This window comes from Neophocaena asiaeorientalis, unplaced genomic scaffold (assembly GCF_003031525.2).
Source record: "Neophocaena asiaeorientalis asiaeorientalis breed wild unplaced genomic scaffold, Neophocaena_asiaeorientalis_V1.1 scaffold546, whole genome shotgun sequence".
Classification (NCBI taxonomy): domain Eukaryota; kingdom Metazoa; phylum Chordata; class Mammalia; order Artiodactyla; family Phocoenidae; genus Neophocaena; species Neophocaena asiaeorientalis.
This window is the reverse complement of record NW_020175442.1, coordinates 1,028,744-1,048,339: the sequence shown is the minus strand read 5'-3', so window position 1 is coordinate 1,048,339 and position 19,596 is coordinate 1,028,744. Positions and strand designations below refer to the sequence as shown.

Sequence of the window (19,596 nt, the reverse complement as noted above, 5' to 3'; positions counted from 1 at the left end):
CAGCATTACAATTTTTATGTGGTGATAGCTTCAGTGGTGCCATTTTACATAGGTGTCATTGCATAACAAATGCAATTACTTTATGTAACAAAGACTATGTAGAGTCATGGACAAAATTTTGAATACATTTATTTACAGATGTTGAACAAGCAGATATTTGAGTGACATGCAGCATGGAATTGAGAGAAATTATGGGAAAGAACCAGAGGGCATCATTTGTGACCAGTTAAACTTCTGGCTTCTTCATCAGTAAAATAAGAATGCCTACCTTCACAGGGCCATTGTGAGAACTAAATGTGAAAAACAATTTTGAAAGTGTAAGCTGCTATTTGATTATGAAGGTAACCTTGAATAAGCTGGATCTCTGGTCGACTCCTCCCAAACTAAAAATGGAGCCTATCATTTCTTAATGAATACAAAATACATGTTTTAGTTATTTTCCCTCAACCTCCACCCCCGCTACCACTAGCTTCAAATTTCAATGTTTCTAGCTCCACTTAACGTGGCATATATAAATGTGGCTATCTAACAGGCTTTCTCTTTGTCCAACTCCTGCCAAGATACAGAAAATACTCAGTGGAGATAATTATAATGCCATTCAGTCTATTGACAAATAGCTTTAAGATTAAGTTGGCTTAGAATGAGAGAAATTACCTGATACTCTAAAAAGTAAATCTAATGAAAGCACTTTTAAATATGAAGATCTACTTTAAGTGATAATTTTAAAATATGGTTCCCAAATCACAAAGGTCCACAATCAAGAGGCTTGATTTCTTATCCTAATCAAGTATATCCTCTAGATTGGCTTATTACTGGGAAAAAAAAAAAAAGCCAAGAAAGTGTCAATCTAATAAATTTGACCATGATCTAACTTTCTGAAATAATGATTTGTACATATTATTCAGTCAATCAGATGTGGATTCAAATTCCAGCTCCTCTACATACTAGCCACATATGGCTTTCAGCAAATTACCTTTCAGAGATTTAGTTTCCCTACCAGCAAAATGGGGATAATAGCATCTCTCACAGGATTTTTATGAGGAGTAAATGATACAGGGACATAAACTGAACACCAGTACCTGGTACATAATAGTTTTTTGCTAAATATTAACCTAGCAAGACTTTTCACTTGTCTCTACAATGACTTAATAGGAATATCTGCACTTATAAGTTAGTATTTGTGAACTAGTTACCATAACCTTACTATTGGAGAGCTGATAAAATTTCTGGAGCTGCAAAGCAGTATAGGTTCAGATCCTGGCTTATAGAGACACAGCACCTCATATGACTTTGCTTAGGACAGAGGCTAGGCAGGCAGCCAACTTCTCTTTGACAATATAAAGAAAGGATTTAATTAATTGAGAACTTAATAAAATCAGAATGAATGAATTTAATTACTGGGGAACTTTATGTAAGAACTTAAAACCAATATTTATTACAGAGAAGCTTATCCATACATAACCCACCTGTGGATGATAAAGAATTGGACTTTACCTAAAAGCACAAGCTTTCCATGGTTCTTCAGAAATCATAAAAATAACTAATACATTTGCACCTGGAGAAATGTTGAGACGGGTCTTTAAATAAACATTTCCCACGATAACACTGCTCTTTGTATTATAGGAAATAATTTATTGTAAGAGTTAGGGAAGCGGCATAGGATTTTAAAAATTTGACTTTTCATTTAATATTTGGACAAGATAGTGGTTTTCAGTTTTAAAATTCTTCTTCAAGACTCAGTTCTCCTCTATCTGAACTGCTCTCCTTCCTCTCAGCTCTCTCCACCCTTGCCTTAGCAACTGCTGTTAGCCGTAGAGGTGCTACTACCACGGTCAAACCAGTGCTTGGCTTTTATTTTTAACCTTTTTTCTCTTTAGTTTTATAGATCATCTCATCAGTTAGGAGAGTGTGGTTAATAAAAAAGCAAACAAACAAACAAAAACAATAACCAGTTACTGCTGGTGACTTATCTATCCTATTTACGTTCTCTACAGTTTGCAATTTCAGGCACTAAACAGCTAACTGGAGTTCTTCAGAGCCCTGACCTTTCCAACTCTTTAAGGAGTTTCTCGTTACTCTCTGGGGATACCCACCCCTGAGCAGAGGAAACACAGCTATTGGGAAACATTTTTCAAAGTGTGGTCTGAGAAGCTCTGGTCATAGACAAGCCTCCTCCAGGTGGTACATGGGGGTGGTCTCTAGTCCCTGGTTATATTAATTCTTATAACATGAAACTGCTTTTATGTTTTTTATAATATATTTATTAACTGGTATGAGTTAATAAATATATTATCCAGTAGTTACATTAATTCTTTTTTTTTTTAAGTAAGAACTGGGCAGTACAGGTGGTCTGTGAGGTCTTTTGCTCAAACTAACAAACGAACTGAAAAAGGTTGAGAATGTCTGCATGTGCTCTAATGAGTTTCTGTTTTAAGAGTCATTTTTTAAAGTTATTAATTTGGCGCATATTTATTTTAGAGTTCTTAACCCTAATTCCTGTAGTCAACAAAGAATCACAATATCTGGGAAGGCAGAACGACTTCATACTTACCCTCTGTCCAATAGGACCTTTAGGACCTGATATTCCAACAATGCCAGCATCTCCCTCAGGACCCTAGAAACACAATTTTAAAAAAGCCAAAATATGAACATTTAGTACATGAAATAACCTTGTACCAACGTATTAAGAATTGGCTCTTAAAAATGGGACTTGATAGTTAATGAAGTACAGCCTTAAGTATTTTGGAGGAATTGTACTGAGGTCTACAATTTACTTCAAAAGACATCAAAAATGGATGGAGAGAGGAGGAGGTATAAATAGATGGGTAGGTACATAGTCAAGCAAGTAGAGTAAAATGTTTTGGTAGAATTTAGGTAATAGGTATATAGATGTTTACTCATTCTCTCAACTTTATGTTTGAAATTTTTCAAATAAAATGTTTGGGAAAACAGAATGAGAAGAGACAAAAGCTAATTATTCCATAAAATTGCTAGGAAAATATATAGTTACATAAGTCAAAATTAACATATTCAAAACTCAAATATATTACTCTGTACCAACTGAAATTTTGCGATTTAAAAAACAAAAGCTCAAGTCAGAGATTAAATATTGGTATTTCAACATCTGTTTCTTGAACAGATGTTGAACATTGGTATTTCAACATAGAGATGAGCAGAAAATATGTAAACATACTTTGGGGCCTGGGAATCCTTGGAAACCTGTCAAACCTTGAATACCATGTTCTCCCTGCAATGTGAATAGATATGATAACCATTATTGTACGATGTTGGCCTGGTCTGTAGAACAAGTACTTCGTGAATTTCTGAGTTGTCACCTACAGACTGCCCTTTCATGCCAGGCTCTCCACATGGTCCTTGATCACCTTGTGCTCCTCGGTGACCTCTTTTACCTGGAATTCCAGGTTGACCAGGTAGCCCTTGTTCACCCTACAGACAAAAAAATAAAGGTTATCTTGACTTTAGAACCTATAAACATATTGGCTTTTAAATGAAATCTAAATACTGGCCCATCCTCAGGCATGTGTACAAGGCACTAGAGAAGTCAAAATCTGCATGATCATTCTCCCCACCAATAGTTTCCATATACATAATATTTGATTATAATGAACGAGAAGTGTGGCAGCAGGGAAATAGAATTCCAGAGATTGTGGTCATGACTGTGGAAAGAGGAGGGAAGAGGGGCCTGCAAAAGTAGGAGGAGGATAGTGGGGCTACAGAGAGAATAGTGAGGGTGTAGGATGTGTGGAGGCGTTTGTATGCGATGGAACTTGTATTTTATTTGAATTGAAATTATTTTGCTGTGTTTTTCTTACATACAGAGATGATTCAGCTATCTGATATCAGAAACAGAGCAGAATCTCTTGAAGTGTGAACCCTGGTTTTTTCCATGAGTATCTTTTCAATTCCATCATTAATTTCAATTATCTGTTTCCCAAGATTCCTTTGATACCAGTCCTCTTTATCCCCTAAAAGTTCACTTTTAAGACATACTTTATTATCATTATTTTATTTTAAAAAGTCAAGTCCTTTTAAAATTTAGTTTTATTTTGTTTTTGAAGTGAGGGTTGCAATAGCTTTTACCATTTCTAAAAATAAACAAGAATCATGTGGGGTTTATAGATAAGGTAATGAAAAATGATGCTTGGTAGACTTTGACCAAAGCTTTAAGATTAGCAAATTATCCTTCACTGTATTGAGATAAAGATACAGCTTTGGGACTTGACAAACTGGATCTTTTCTTTTCTTTTTTTTTTTTTTTTGCAGATTCACCCATAAAAGGTAGGGATCTTTCTTATTTATTTTCCTAGGTTTAGCATTTGCTCAGCTATCTTGTATTTCAGTGGAAAGGGATATTCATGGTATAAACATTAACAGAAAGGCTCAAACTTTAAACAGTAAGCTGCTGGGTCATCATTTTCAGTTTACCCATATGGGTCAGACTACCTAGAAATTCTTTATAAGTGGAAATCTGAAAATCAAATTAAGAGGTAATAATGATGAGGGTGCCAATGTCTTAATCCTAGTCTTTTATGAAATAGCATTAGATACGGGACTAGTCTCTTAGTTGTCTGGGTCAAATCTGCACTGAGATATTTCTAAGAGAGGTTTTGTATGGAAAGCCTATTGCCATGTGGCAATACTCCTGGCAATGAATGTTAAGGCAAGACAATTACTATCACTTTGACTTTAAGAAGTAATCTGTACTCCTATCAGATTTATTAATTGGTTGGTTAGGTTCAGAAGTAGGGGAACAGGAAGTATAACTGAGAAAGTATGCAACTGGAAGTAAATAAGATTTTTCTGTTTTGGCGGAGAAGGTGGATGACAGAAAGGAAAGAAGAACCAAAATGAGTCAAAGAACATTTTTTAAAGCATCACCAGTCCTGGGTTTATGAGTAGTTTTGGCAAATGACATGCACTGTGGCTATCACGGGAGATGGCTATGTCAAGGCCACACACTTTCGTTTTTTCCTAATGTGTTTTCATGTTAGCCAAATTTTATTAAAAGCTATCAGTCTTACCATCCTGTGATCTAGCCAGTAAACTCAGGGCCAGGAAGGATGGTCAATACTGCTCATCCATCAGAACAAACATGAAAGTACCTTCGGGCCTAGAACTCCTGGGCTTCCTGGAAGGCCCGATGAACCCTTTGCTCCTTGAGGACCTGGAGACCCAGCCAGTCCCATTCTTCCTGGGCTGCCTCTGACACCCTAAATAACACAGATAAGAAATGAAGACTGGTGCAGCTCCTAGAAAATCCATCCAGACGCTCAATAAATGAAGGAGGGGTTGGTGTTCTGAAAGCCTACTGTTGATACACTGCCCAGGTTTGGGAGTTATCCTGGGCTTCTTTCCCAAATAAGTGAAATGTTTAAATGATGTTTTGGCTCACCTAAAATCTCTAATTATAGTTAATGTAATGGTCTTGGGTTTTTAAAATAAAAATACCGAGGCAGCACAAAGTCCACCTTTGTACTATCCACCAAAGTCAGTATCTTCTGACTAAGTAGCCTAGATGTGAAGTATGTTTGTCACATTCTAACTTTTTGTGTTATACTCCTGTGTGCATGCAACTCTAATGAACATACCCTTAAGAAGAATATTCTTCTTATTGTGGTCATTATTTCTCAATATATACAAATACCAAATCACTACATTGTACACTTGAAACATATGATGTTATATTGATTATATCTCAGTAAAAAAGAATATTCTAGTTTTCAATCACACGTGACTCCAGAAAATTTGCTTCAAATAGCTTAATTGGGAATAAAGTTAAGTAAGCAAACAGTATTTCTTCAAAGCCAAATCCTAAATCAAAGTTGGTAAACTATGGTTTGCAAGCCAAACCCAATCCATCCCCTCTTTTTGTAGAGCTTGTGAGCGAAGAATAGTTATTACATTTTCACATGTTGAAAAAATCAAAAGAAGAATAATATTTCAAGATGTGGAAATTACACGGAATTAGAGTTTCAGAATCTGTAAATAAAGTTTTATTAGAAAACAGTCATGCTCATTCATTTATATATTATTGTCTGTGACTGCTTTGTGCTATAATGTCATTGTGGCAGAGACTAAAAGGCACTCATTGCTTCCCACTACTGCTTGTTGCATTGCAAATTACAGTGATGCAATTATAACTTGACAGTGTTTTGAGAGGAACATATATTGACTCATTGTGAGACTTTATTATCAGTGCATATCTGTTGTATCAAAACAAGAAAAGAAGAAAACAGTGGGCTTTGAATGTTGTATTTTTAAGGCACAGTGGAATGTGGCTTATTTTGTGATCAAATTAGATGTGAAAGCTTTATTTATTATGCAATGACACTATAGTTTTGCTTAAAAAAGTACAATATACATCAACATTATCATACCAAGCACCTGACACAATATTCCCACCTCACAGAAGTGTAACAGAAAAATTAGGAAACCTAAAACGGAGTATCTTAACACAATAAAAATTCTTCACAAAAATTTGAAAATGAAGTTGCAACTAAAGTTTCTGAGTGGCTCATTTGTTAGTCCAACAAAGTTGCTTATTGATAGATTTAATTAAATCGTGCAGCAAAAATAAACTCGTTTCTTAGCATTTTGGCAAGAACAGTTGCTTAAAATGTCAAGGACACTGGAGCAGCATCAATAGTCAATTGAAAAATAAGGCAAATGCTTTCAAGTGGTTTTCCTTGCCTCTTGATTAATCGACAGATGTTAGTAATACTACTCAGCTGTTTATTTGAGGAGTCATTGCTGAGTTTGAAGTGCCTGAAGCATTAACCTGTATGAATAGTTTGTGGAGTGACTATAGGTAAGAATATTTTCAAGTAAGTTAAAACATTAAATCAATTCAACCTGAAGTGGTATCTGCTAAAATGTGATAAAACTGATGGCAATGGATAAGAGAAAGACTAACTAGACGAATTAACAAAACTTGTGAAAATGTTAAGATATTTAGAGCTATGTTTATTTATTGTATTATTCACTATCAGGTACTCTGAGGAAAATACTTGAATCTAGCATATGTTATCATTGACTCTTGTAAATTTAACCTTTGGTGGTTCTGTGAATTTTTTTTGTCAAAATAGAAACTGAATATCCTGACTTTCTCTAACGTGTAGCAGTTTGATGGCTTAGCAGGGATAAAGTTTTATTGAGATTTTTGAGACTATGATTGAAGTTTTTTTGAATGAGAAGAACTGCCCTCAACCTCTATTATGGAATGATAAATGGCTTTAGAAATTAGATTTTGCTGCAGACTCATTTAATGCTTATCTATGAATTCAACCAAAAATTGCAGGGCAAAACAATGCTCACATGTGAAACATACTGTGCTAAAGTCATTTTGATGACAACTAATGTTTGAATCACAAGTAATGTCAAACAGCTTTATACACTTCCTGTGCTGTCAAAAATTAAAACAAGAAGTGAGATCTCCATTTCCACACAAATTTGCGGTGGGTAGATTTTCTGAGCTCAAACACTTTCAGCCTTTGAAAGTGAAAAGCATTTTCACTTTCAAAAGCATTTCTAAAGCATTTTTCAGACCTAGATGCAAGAAATTTCTATATTCAAAATCCATTTAACTGTTCACTTGAGGAGTTCAACCTATAACTTCAATTGGAAATGACTAATGTACAATATAATGACATTCTAAAAGGCAACTACCAAGAGAAGAATCTAACAGAATTTTATAAATTCCTTCCAAGCAATGAATATGCTCAATTAAAATCATATGCTCATGAACTGCAGTATTTGGCAGTACATATCTGTGTGAAAAGAATTTTCAAAGATGAAATATGTAAAACATGCAAAACTCATTCTAAGTCACATTAACAAATGAAATTTTGATGATAGGAAACTGTAATAAGCTAAATGTTATCCCCCTTGCAAAAGAATTCTGTTTTTCTCATTAGTAGACTTGTATCACAAAAAATTATACTACATTAATATATTTTAAATTTCATAAATAAAAATTTTGTGAAAACTTATTTTCTTTCTTGTTACGTAAGTTCTTAAGTAATACCCTTGATTTTGCCTCTTGCCTTGCAAACTCAAAAACAGTTATTAATATTTACAGAAAAATTTTGCTGACCCCTGTTCTAGGAGATGATTGCTACTTTCTGAGTTGATTCCTGGGATAATAAATTGGGTCGTGTAATAGTTGTTCCATGCATTCAACAATATTTGTTGAATATCATCTATGTGTAAAGAAGGTATCATGAGAAGCCCTGTGGAGAATACAAATATAAATAAGATATGGTTTTTATTTTTAAGAAGCTTAAAATTAAGTTAAATAGACTGTAACATAAATAGTTATAATAAAGGCAGAAATGTAAAAAAAAATAAAGACCAGATGAGAAAAGAGATATAAATACTAGAAAGGTTCTGAAGAGGGGACGTTACCTTTGGTGCTAATTAGAAAAGAAATTACTGAGAAGGTAGGGTTAACTGGATCATAAGGTAAAGCTGTTTCCCTTAGAGTTATAAATGTGGTAGGAGAGATAACTGACTCCAGATACACTAGACTCATTTCTGTGGAAGGCCTGCTTGGGAGAATAGGATTTAAAAGGTAAAGCCAATTTTGAATTTAATGCTAAAGCACTTTTCCTCTTTTTAAAAAATGTTTCCTCCAAATTATCACATATCTTTTTATTCTCTTACTAGTGGTAAAAAAATAGTTCAATATATTAAAAAATTACCTTTTCTAAGCAGATTTTCTTCATGATCACAAAACTCACTAAAATAATGAATAAAATCATTTTTTCTATCACTATCACTAGGTGCCATGTACTATGCTCAGTGCTTAGGACACAGGCTCACATTCCTTAGCTTGACCTTCAAATCTTTTTTTTTGTCCCAATCTACATCAACCATTTTATCTCTCACCATTTATCTATATTAGTGGCTCTCAATATTTGTAAGGAACCATTATGAGGGCAAAATCTATATAGGGAGGGAGGAAGGGAGGGGGGCATGACAGAGGGAGGGAGAGGCAAGGGAGAGAGAGAGAGATCCACATTGTGGACTTAGGATTCAGGTGGTGTGGTTCTTCCACGTTGCTTGCACCTTATCCTAAGTCATTAACCTACGCTAGTTCTTTCCCTTTGCTTCTTGCTATGTGTTTTACATCGATTTGATTTAATTTGGTCTGGGAGCCTTTTGGTTCCATATCTCTGGGATAGATTATCTGGTAGTGTACTGTCCATATGAACTATGAGAACCCTGGAGACATGAGATGGTGCCATTGTAGAGCTCATCAATACAAATGAAAGCAAATCCAGTCATAGTCATTTGAGACTGTGGGATACAGAATTTCAAAAATGTTCAGGGAAGGGACTTCCCTGGTGGTCCAGTGGTTAAGACTTTGCCTTCCAATGCAGGGGGTGTGGGTTCGATCCCTGGTCGGGGAGCTAAGATCCCACATGCCTCAGGGCCAATAAACCAAAACATAAAACAGAAGCAGTATTGTAACAAATTCAATAAAAACTTTAAAAAATGTTCAGGAAAGATATAAGTGTTATACCAATGGCCAGGATTCTAATGGGAATATGACTATAGGAAAGGCAAGTTTTAAAAACAAAATTCAGATGAATAGTGCCCTTCCCAATAAAAACAAAAAGAGGTTGAAAAACCTGAAGAAACCAGTGGCCTAAAGAGAAAGCAGATTTTACAAGGTCATAAATAAAAGATGGAAGGAAGGACATGTAAGCCAGGAAGAAAACAAATAGACCAACAAAGTCGCTCCAGAATTAAACTAGGTGAAAGGTTATAAAATACGAATGAGTACAGAATTTAAAAAAATAATAATGGGTTGTCTTTCAAGACTGAGCGTATCCTGTGTCTGGCCGTATTAGACAACTAGTGATCCCAGTTGGAGAGGAGATGTATCACGTGAAAGATCACCCTAGATGACTTTAGGACACCTCAACATTCTGGAGTTCTAAAATAGTACCACTTTACCTCACTTTACTTGTAAGTTTAGGTATTTTTAAAAATCTTTATTCTCCAACAGAAAAAAAAGGTATCTTTTGGGTGATACATGAACAATGGACATGCAAAGACTGCTGAACATTCCTGAGGTCAATAAGTATTTTTAGTGAGAATAATAAAGACCATATGACTAGTCCTTAGGGTTAACTGTACACGAGAAACTTCATTTTACTTGCAGCGCTATCAGACATTGTAACACAGCATGATAAATATGTTCCAAATCATTTACTGTTCACATTGGTTTCTTAGAGAGAAATTTGAGGAAAGTAGCAGAGTGTTCTGTACAAAGTTCCAAGCAATGTTTCATACAAGTAGAGAACAAACATTTCTTATTATGAATATACAGATGGATGAGTAATTCTGCTTTCAAGAGAAACAGATGCTAATCCCTAGGAATTCCTTCCAGTGTTTTCTAAATGATTTGTCTAAAACCAATCAGCAAAGCGTAAGTCACTGCGAGCAAATTTTAAAAAGTAAATAAAATCAGAATTACCATTAATTTGTTCAGAGATGCTGAGACCAATCAATAGTTTACCTGAGTCTTAAAAAAGTTAGTAAAATGATAAGAGTACATGATGTCTCATGGCCAAAAACTTCCATTATCCTCAGATAGAAGGCAGTCTCCCTGCTGAAATTGGTTTTGACTCTGTAAGAAAGTGTCAGTTTTTACAGGACTGAAGCTGATGGCTGCTTAAGCCTTGGGTTTCTAAGGAAACAAGTACTTGGATCAGTAATGACAATAATGTCAACCACAACGACAAGAGCTACTTTTTATTGCTTACTTTTTATTGCGTGCCTTCTATGTATAAGAAACTGTAATGGCAATATGGTTGTGTTGTTTTATTTAATCTGATGTCAGTTAAGGAAAGAAAAGGAAGTTGCTTTCCACTTTGACTTCCCCGTGCAGAAAGGAAGGAATAGTTTTAAGTCTGCCTTCATCCTGGAACTAAATGGAAAGATCTGGTAAGGAAAATGGGGCTAACTACACATATTAGAGGACAGACACAGAGACAAATTTTGGAACAATGATGACTGGTTTGCATTTAATAGTGAAACATACCAAAGAGAACGTTATGCTGTTTGTTATTCCCCTGGCCCCTTGGTGTAGCTGTCTTATTCTCATTAGAATTAAAACAAATATATGAAGAAATAGAATGTGCTAAATAAAGGCAACGATAGAAATCCACATTTTAAAGAGGATTAGCAAAGGAATACTATCTTTAAAGTTTTGAGTAAAATGAAATTTTTTAATGTGAATTTCACTGATTTTTCAATAGTAGATTGATAAATTTAAAACTACACTGAACTTAAATTAGTTGATGTTTTAATCTAAAATAAAATTACTAGGAAAACAGTTTTTTCCTTTCCCTACAGCCGAGCACCCTCCTCTGTGCTCACAGCTTATGTTTATATAGTTATTTGCTGTATGAGAAAATAGTAATTAAAACTAATTTACTTTCTGTAGTATAAAAAATAAATGCGACGACCTAATTTTTTTTTGCATAATATTAGGCAACGTAAGTACAGTATTTTTAAAGCCAGCAAACCAGTGGATTATAAAAGTAATACTTTACTTCCTTTACTCCAAGCAACTAAAAACACTTCTGTTTAAGTAGGAATTTCTCATTTTATTTGGCTTACTAAATATATCCCTCCTAGGAAAGAATTGGCTATTTAAAAATATGTGGGGTAGTAATTATTAGGTGATTATATGCAAGGCTACACTATAATAAATACTGTAGCATTCATAACATTTTCCTGTAGGGGCAATCATAAATAGTGTGGCCAAAATGTTAGAAATAAGATTTATGAATGAGCTGTATACCAACGTTAGGAGGTAACTTTAGCTTTGAATCGCTAAACGTGTTAATGCCTGTGGAACTTGGAGTGGGATTGAATTGAGGCAAGTCTTAAGGTAGTGAAGGTAGGTCTGCTTGACTCAAGTCCATTCCCAAGAGCATACACAACTAACTCTTGTTCAGTTTCAATGGATACAGGCATTTCAACATTGTAGTACCTCACAGAAATTAGTTACTCATTTTCATAGAACAATTGGTCGTTTATCATTCTTGCAAAATGGACAGTTTCAAATGCCACTATAATATTGGACAAGATAAGTGTAGCCTATGAAATCTCCTTTACCCAGGCCTCAGCCTATATTCACGGGACTAACGGAGTGAAGGACGATATTTCATCTATTCTTTGACTCTTAGCATGACTAGGCATTCATACCACCATGAAGAAATGAATGTCCATCCTTCTCTCAAAAATAACAAATCTGTACCCATACTATCTTGCTTGATCCTCGGCTAATCCTATTATCATGCCAAACTTTTTCCTGCCTACAGGTCTTTTCATTTTGGGTTTTTCACATGGCAAGTTCTTCCCTCATTCTTAAGTACTTGGGTCAGTCTTACCTTCAGTCCTTAGTTCAAGTGTAAGCCTTCTCAGTGAGGCTGCTATAGTCTATTCCATCTATAAGCTATTTCGCATTACACTTTATCTCAAAATCTATTTCCCATTATGCTTTCTTTCATAGCACTTCCACAATTTAGAATTACTTGATTTGTTTATAGACTACTACCCAATTATTAGGTTGATTCATATTAAATTGTGACTTTTTTTAATGTCAAAAATGGTCAAATGTCAGCAATTTCCTGCTGTTGCACGTATATTCCATGAGGGCTTTTCTTTGCCCATCTTGTTCACTGCTGTCTTCCCTAACTCTGGGCTCATATTGTAACTGAGCAGGACTCTATGGGGCCTTCCCGGGACAGACCCATCCCCCATAGCCTCTGCTTTAGCTCCCCTCTGAAGTATCTAGATTATAGTATCTGATGCACATTTCCTGAGTTGCTTTACAGATACTAAAATCCCCACTAAATGGAAGAAATTAACTACTTGATGACCATGAGCACATAGCCCCCAGTCCCACAGGTGCCTAAGCATTGATAATGTTAACCCCTCTGACACACCACCCTGTAACCTCACCATCAACCAGAGAATTTTTTATGAGCTAATCACATATCCTGTGACACCCCTCCCTCACCTCGCCTTTAAAAATGCTTTGCTGAAACCCATCCGGGAGTTTGGGCTTTTTGAGCACTAGCTGACCAGGACTCCTTGTATGGTGCCTTACAATAAATGTTGCACTTTCCTTCACCACAACGTGGTGTCAGTAGATTGGCTTTACTGTGTGCAGGCTAGTGGATCCAAGTTTCATTCAATAACACTGTTACGTACTAAACAAATATTTGTTCACTGAATGTTAGACTAGCCATGAAAATTATTATGAAAAGATAGTAACTCAATAAGTGCATGCACCGTACTAAGCACTTCACATACAAGATCTCATTTGGTTCTCATAAAAACCATATGAATTAGATATTATTGTACTAATTTTATAGGTGATTCTTAAGTAGCGAACACATCTTAATTTTAAACTCAGGTTCCCAAAGTCATAGTTATTATGCAAAGGACATTTATTCTTCAAATATTTATTGAGCTTCTTCTAAATGGGACTGACACTATGCTAAGTGCTAGGGATACAAAGACAAATAAAACAGAATCCACGTTCTATAGAAGTTTACAAATGCCTGAGGGAGAAAGACATGAAGATCAGTAATTAGAACCCATATGAGCCATGCTCTGATGGAATCAATGTACAGCGTGTACAGAAGTTCAAGCAGGCATGCTTAACTTTGACTGGAGAGTCCAAGGAAGAGATAACAGTTCAATTGAGTCCTGAAAGATCAAGAAGTTGTTCCTCCTAGGGAAAGATGGAAGAGTCTTCCAAGCAGAGGGAATAAATTACACGTACAAAGCCATGAAAGTGAGGGAAATACACAGAATTTGGGGCAATGTCTAAGATATTAAGCATACTTGAAAAAAGTATAGCACAGTGGTTAAAACACAGGCTCTGAATCTAGATTGTGTGATTCTGAATTCTGGCTCTATTGTTTGTTGTCTGTGTGACCTTGGGCGAGTTACTGTGAGTCTCAGGTTCCTTTTCTGTAAACTGAAGATAATAGGTATACCTATGTCATGGGGTTTTGGTGAGAATTAAACAACATCATATATATTCAGCACCTGGAATAGTGCATGGCACATAGTATTAAAAAAAATATTTTTTTGCACGTTTTAACATCTTTATTGGAGTATAATTGCTATACAATGTTGTATTAGTTTCTGCTGTATAACAAAGTGAATCAGCTGTATGCATACATGTATCCCCATATCCCCTCCCTCTTGCGTCTCCCTCTCACCCTCCCTATCCCACCCCTCTAGGTGGTCACAAAGCACCGAGCTGATCTCCCCGTCCTGGCACATATTATTTAATAACTGTTTAATAACTGTTAGACTAAAATACACAGCACATGTGAATAGTAAGGTAGAATGTAAGACTGGAAATGTAAAACAGGCCAGATCCTAAAGGAACAATATTCCACAAAGAGTATGAACTTTATTGGATTCGGAGTCACTGAAGCGGCAACTAGGAAGGTTACTTCCTTTAGCGAGTCTTTCATTTTGTTGCTAATAAGCAGCCAGACAGGGTGAATTCTGTCTGCTCTGGAACAGTTCCTAATGAGCAGTAAATGGGCCAAAACAAGCAGAGGGTGGAGAAGAGAGAGAAAGTAGCAATCAGGATAAACCCTAACTGGATAATCAACCCCTTAATAATCAAGAGGTGACAGGATTTGATGAATGTAGATCTGGCTGATGCCGGTATGTTTCTTCCTCCAAAATACTAAGAAATATATCTTCCTGGAAACAGAAGTTTCTTTAGGGTGACCAGCTCATAAACTAGAGAACACACAACCCAGAGGGATGCCAGGGCTGCTGGTGTTCCTAACAGAGGCTTCTACAGGGCTCCTGCTACTCTATGCTTGGATCATGAGTGGGCTGATGAAGTGTGTTTTTCCTTCTTAGACTGGACACAATTCACAAGTGGAAAATGCAAGAATTTCAACGTTCTTTTAGGACAAACATCTCATTTTAGACAACACTTAAGCCTGTGTTCACCTGAGAAAGTGCATAGTCAAGACTGAAAGGCCTTGGGCTTCCCTGGTGGCGCAGTGGTTGAGAGTCCGCCTGCCGATGCAGGGGATGCGGGTTCGTGCCCCAGTCCGGGAGGATCCCACATGCTGCTGAGCGGCTGGGCCCATGAGCCATGGCCGCTGAGCCTGCGCGTCTGGAGCCTGTGCTCCGCAACGGGAGAGGCCACAACAGTGAGAGGCCCGCGTACCGCAAAAAAAAAAAAAAAAAGATTGAAAGGCCTTGATTTGTCCTAAGTCAAGCTGTTAGTTTTGTTTCTTTCCCTTTTTTCCAATAACCAATTTTATAGTTGCAGCAGTGAAAAATAAAAAAAATGGGTAAGGCTTCATTTTGATGACAAATAGATTTATGATCTTTGCAGGGAAAAGTTGTTTTCCTTTTTCATAAATGAAAACAGCATGGTAGACTCATTTACTACAGATGTGCTAAGTTGCCTAGTCTCAAAACACTCATTTATACAGAAGGAAATTCACATAGTCAACTGTGAGCCTCCCCAATACTATCCTTCAGTTATAGTCACATGACTTTAAAAAACCATTGAAACTGCAGTGTGAATGTGCCAGGAATACTTTAACTCCTTTGGCCACATCAAAAAAAAAGAAAGAACATTGTTTAGGAAAATCAGGCAGTTGCATAATGCTAGAAATCCCAGAATAAATATTTTTCTCAGTGGAAAAATCCAGCAGTCTTTAAAGGTAAGCCAAAAAGCACTATGGTGCCATGATTTGAAAAAAAGAAACAACAACAAAAAAAAAGACCAATGGAAAGATGTCCTTATCCTTGTTGAAAATATTCCAGGGAATTTGCTAGTATTACTTTCTCTTAAGCAGTTTTTCTATTACCATAGTAGGTTTCAGAAATAATTATCTTAGAAATCACTTTTCCTAATGACCAGTTTAGCCACTGTACCTAATTTCACTGAACAGACTTGTCCCTTATAAAGTATTATAACTAATTTCATATCAGATATTCTACAGGGAGCAGAAACATTTGTGGAAAGTATTTCCGTATTCATAAATACCAATATCATGTGTAAACCTTGGGGTTGAAAGGGGATTCTTCAAGGGAAAGTTATTTTGTTTTTATTTCAATGGTTACAAAATGCTTCAGTACTTATGACATCCTGATTTCTAAGTATGCATGTAAATCTTTTCTAACATTCTTTGAAAATGCTAAAAAGTAGGAGACAATGAGTTACGATCTGATACCTAATTGCTTACTAATGGAAATACCAGATGCCACTCAACTTCATGGCCCTGTGAGGTATACTGCAGCAGTATTCAACATTATTGTAATTCATTTCAATTTTTTCACCACAGAATTCAATGAGCTTTTTATACTAGTCATATATAAAGGGATATGTGGCTCAGAATCTGTTTTTTTTAATGACCTCCAATTAGAAGTAGAATAACTTACTAAGTGGAGTTAGAATATGCATGTTTTGTTATCTGACCAATTCATACTCAGATTCTTTTTTCCCTTGATTTTAAGTCTTCAGTCTCTCCATCTCTACTAAGTCCCTCTAGCATTTAAATATGGTAAGGCTCGCTCATTTAAAAATAACTTTCTACCTTAGCCTCAGTTTCTTCTCCAGTTATTGCCCTACCTTCTCCTGCAGAGCCAACTTTCTCCATTCGATTGTCTGCATATCTTGATTTCCTCATACCCTCTCACTCCTCAAGCACTCCAATCCTGTTTCTGACCCCACTAATCAAATCAAATACTCACTTGCTAAAGTTACCAATGACCTCCATATACTAAAATACAATGATGATAATTTTATCTTGTTAGATTTCTGTATTAGGTGGGGGGGGCGGTCCTTATTTGCAAACATCAGAAACCAATTAAGCAAAAAATTTACTGAAAAGATATTGAGTAGCTCATATAATCACAGATAAATCTAGAAAACCAGGTTTGGAAAATGGGTAGAATTAAAAGAAGACTAGGCAGCCAGAATTAGATACTGTAGTGAGCACCAGACCAGCTGCTGGACATTGACCGCAGTCATCCTTGGACACTGAGTGCCACTGAAAGTTACTGCAACTGCCACCAGAACGGAATCTCCATTATTGCTGCTTCTGTCTTACTAACTCTGCAATGGAAGGTGTGGGTGAATATAACTGATTTCTTAGGCCTGGGTCATAGGCCTACATTCTTGTTTCAAAGACGGAGTGGAAGGTAAGAGTCTAGACTTTTTGACTTCAGTAGTAGAAGGTGGCTTGCCATCAAGACTCAAAAAAGAAAGGAAACATAAAAATTTTTGAACATAAAAATGGGGTCAAGATGCTGAGTAGCCAAAAAACAAAACCAAAAACAGAATAAAACACATGTCCAACAAACTCTCTCATGATGATTAGACACAGTCGATGACTTTCTCCTTGATATATTCTTAAGCTCCCATGACATTACATTCTTTTTCTCCTATCTATTATGGCGACTCCGTCTCACACTCCTTTGTCATCTCCTCTTCCTTCTTTACCTGACTTCTAAATGTTAGAATTCCTCACCACTTGGTTCTGGACCTTCTTTCCACTGTTTATCTAATATTTGTGTGTGTTTTTCTTCATTTGCTCCCTATGTCCATTCACTGCCCCTTCTCTATGTTGCTATTTGTATTGAGTCTTCTGACCCATGAACATAGTGTATACACCATTTAACATTTGGGTCTTCTTTAATTTCTGTCAGCAATGTTTTACAGTTTTCAGTATCAAGTTTGCACAGTTTTTGGGGGTCAGATTATCCCATTTTGATACTACAGTAAGTACTGCTTTTTAAATGTCAATTTCTGATTGTTCATTGAGTATAGAGAAATACAATTCTTTTTTTTTTTTTTTTTCGGTACGCAGGCCTCTCACTGTTGTGGCCTCTCCTGCTGTGGAGCACAGGCTCTGGACGCGCAGGCTCAACAGCCATGGCTCACGAGCCCAGCTGCTCCGTGGCATGTGGGATCTTCCCAGACCGGGGCATGAACCCGTGTCCCCTGCATCGGCAGGCAGACTCTCAACCACTGCCACCAGGGAAGCCCCTACAATTCATTTTTGTATATTGATATTGTATCCTGCAATCTTGCTAGATTCAATTATTAGTGGGTTTTTTTTGTAGATTCTGAAGGATTTTCTACATAGATGATCGTGTTGTCTGTGAATAAAGACAGTTTTATTTCTTCCATTCCAATCTGGGTGGCTTTTATTTCTTTTTCTTTTACTGACTAGAACCATTAGTAGAAGCTCCAGTACAGTGCTGAATGTATCATATAAATGTGAGAGGATAATAAAGATATCTGTTGGCATATGAGGCCTTGGAAGGTTTATCTCACAAACACCTACATTGAAAATACTTTTTGGAGGAAGTACTCAAATAATAATAAAAACAAATTCAGGAGGTTCTATAAGGAATACTGAAAGTAATAGTGACTGAATAGCTTAATTAAGTTTACTACTATGTTAAAAAAAGAAACAAAGGAAATAAAAAGAGAAAGTAGGTCAGAATGGCCATCATCAAAAAATCTACAAACAACAAATGCTGGAGAGGGTGTGGAGAAAATGGAACCTTCCTACACTGTTGGTGGGAATGTAAATTGGTACAGCCACTATTGAGAACAGTTTGAAGGTTCCTTAAAAAACTAAAAATAGAACTACCATATGATCCAGCAATCCCACTCCTGGGCATATATCTGGAGAAAACCATAATTCAAAAAGATACATGCACCCCAACGTTCACTGCAGCACTATTTACAATAGCCAGGACATAGAAGCAACCTAAATGTGCAGCAACAGATGAATGGATAAAGAAGATATGGTACATATATACAATGGAATATTACTCAGCCATAAAAAAGAACGAAATACTGCCATTTCCAGCAACATGGATGGACCGAGAGATTGTAATACTGAGTGAAGTAAGTCAGACAGAGAAAGACAAATACCATATGATATCGCTTATATATGGAATCTAAAAAAAGGGTACAAATGAACTTATCTACAAAACAGAAACAGAGTTACACATGTAGAAGACAAACTTATGGTTACCAGTGGGAAAGGGGGGAGGGATAAATTGGGAGATGGGGACTGACATACACACATTACTATATATAAAACAAATAACTAATAAGGACCTATTGTATAGCATAGGGAACTCTACTTAATACTTGTAACAGCCTATATGGGAAAAGAATCTAAAAAAGAGTGGATATATATATATGTATAAATGATTCACTTTCCTGTACACCTGAAACTAACACAACATTGTAAATCAATTATACTCCAATAAAATTTTTTTTTTTTTCAGCGGTACGCGGGCCTCTCACTGTTGTGGCCTCTCCCATTGTGGAGCACAGGCTCCGGGCGTGCAGGCTCAGCGGCCATGGCTCACGGGCCCAGCCGCTCCATGGCATGTGGGATCCTCCCGGACCGGGTCACGAACCCGTGTCCCCTGCATCGGCAGGCGGACTCTGAACCACGGTGCCACCAGGGAAGCCCCACCAATAAAAATTTTTTTAAAAATCAGAATAAGTTAAAAAAAAAAGAGAAT

General features: G+C 36.4%; 1 protein-coding gene across 1 annotated transcript in view; it reads right to left on the bottom strand.

Moving 5' to 3' along the window:
- Positions 1-19,596, bottom strand: part of COL24A1 (collagen type XXIV alpha 1 chain) — a 377,122-nt gene that overhangs the window by 33,770 nt on the left and 323,756 nt on the right. Inside the window, exons 48-51 of the mRNA XM_024767884.1 lie at positions 5,124-5,231; positions 3,340-3,447; positions 3,194-3,247; positions 2,552-2,614 (exon numbers count right to left, since the gene is read on the bottom strand). Coding sequence (XP_024623652.1) covers positions 2,552-2,614; positions 3,194-3,247; positions 3,340-3,447; positions 5,124-5,231 — 333 coding nt within the window. The remainder of the gene's footprint in view (positions 1-2,551; positions 2,615-3,193; positions 3,248-3,339; positions 3,448-5,123; positions 5,232-19,596) is intronic.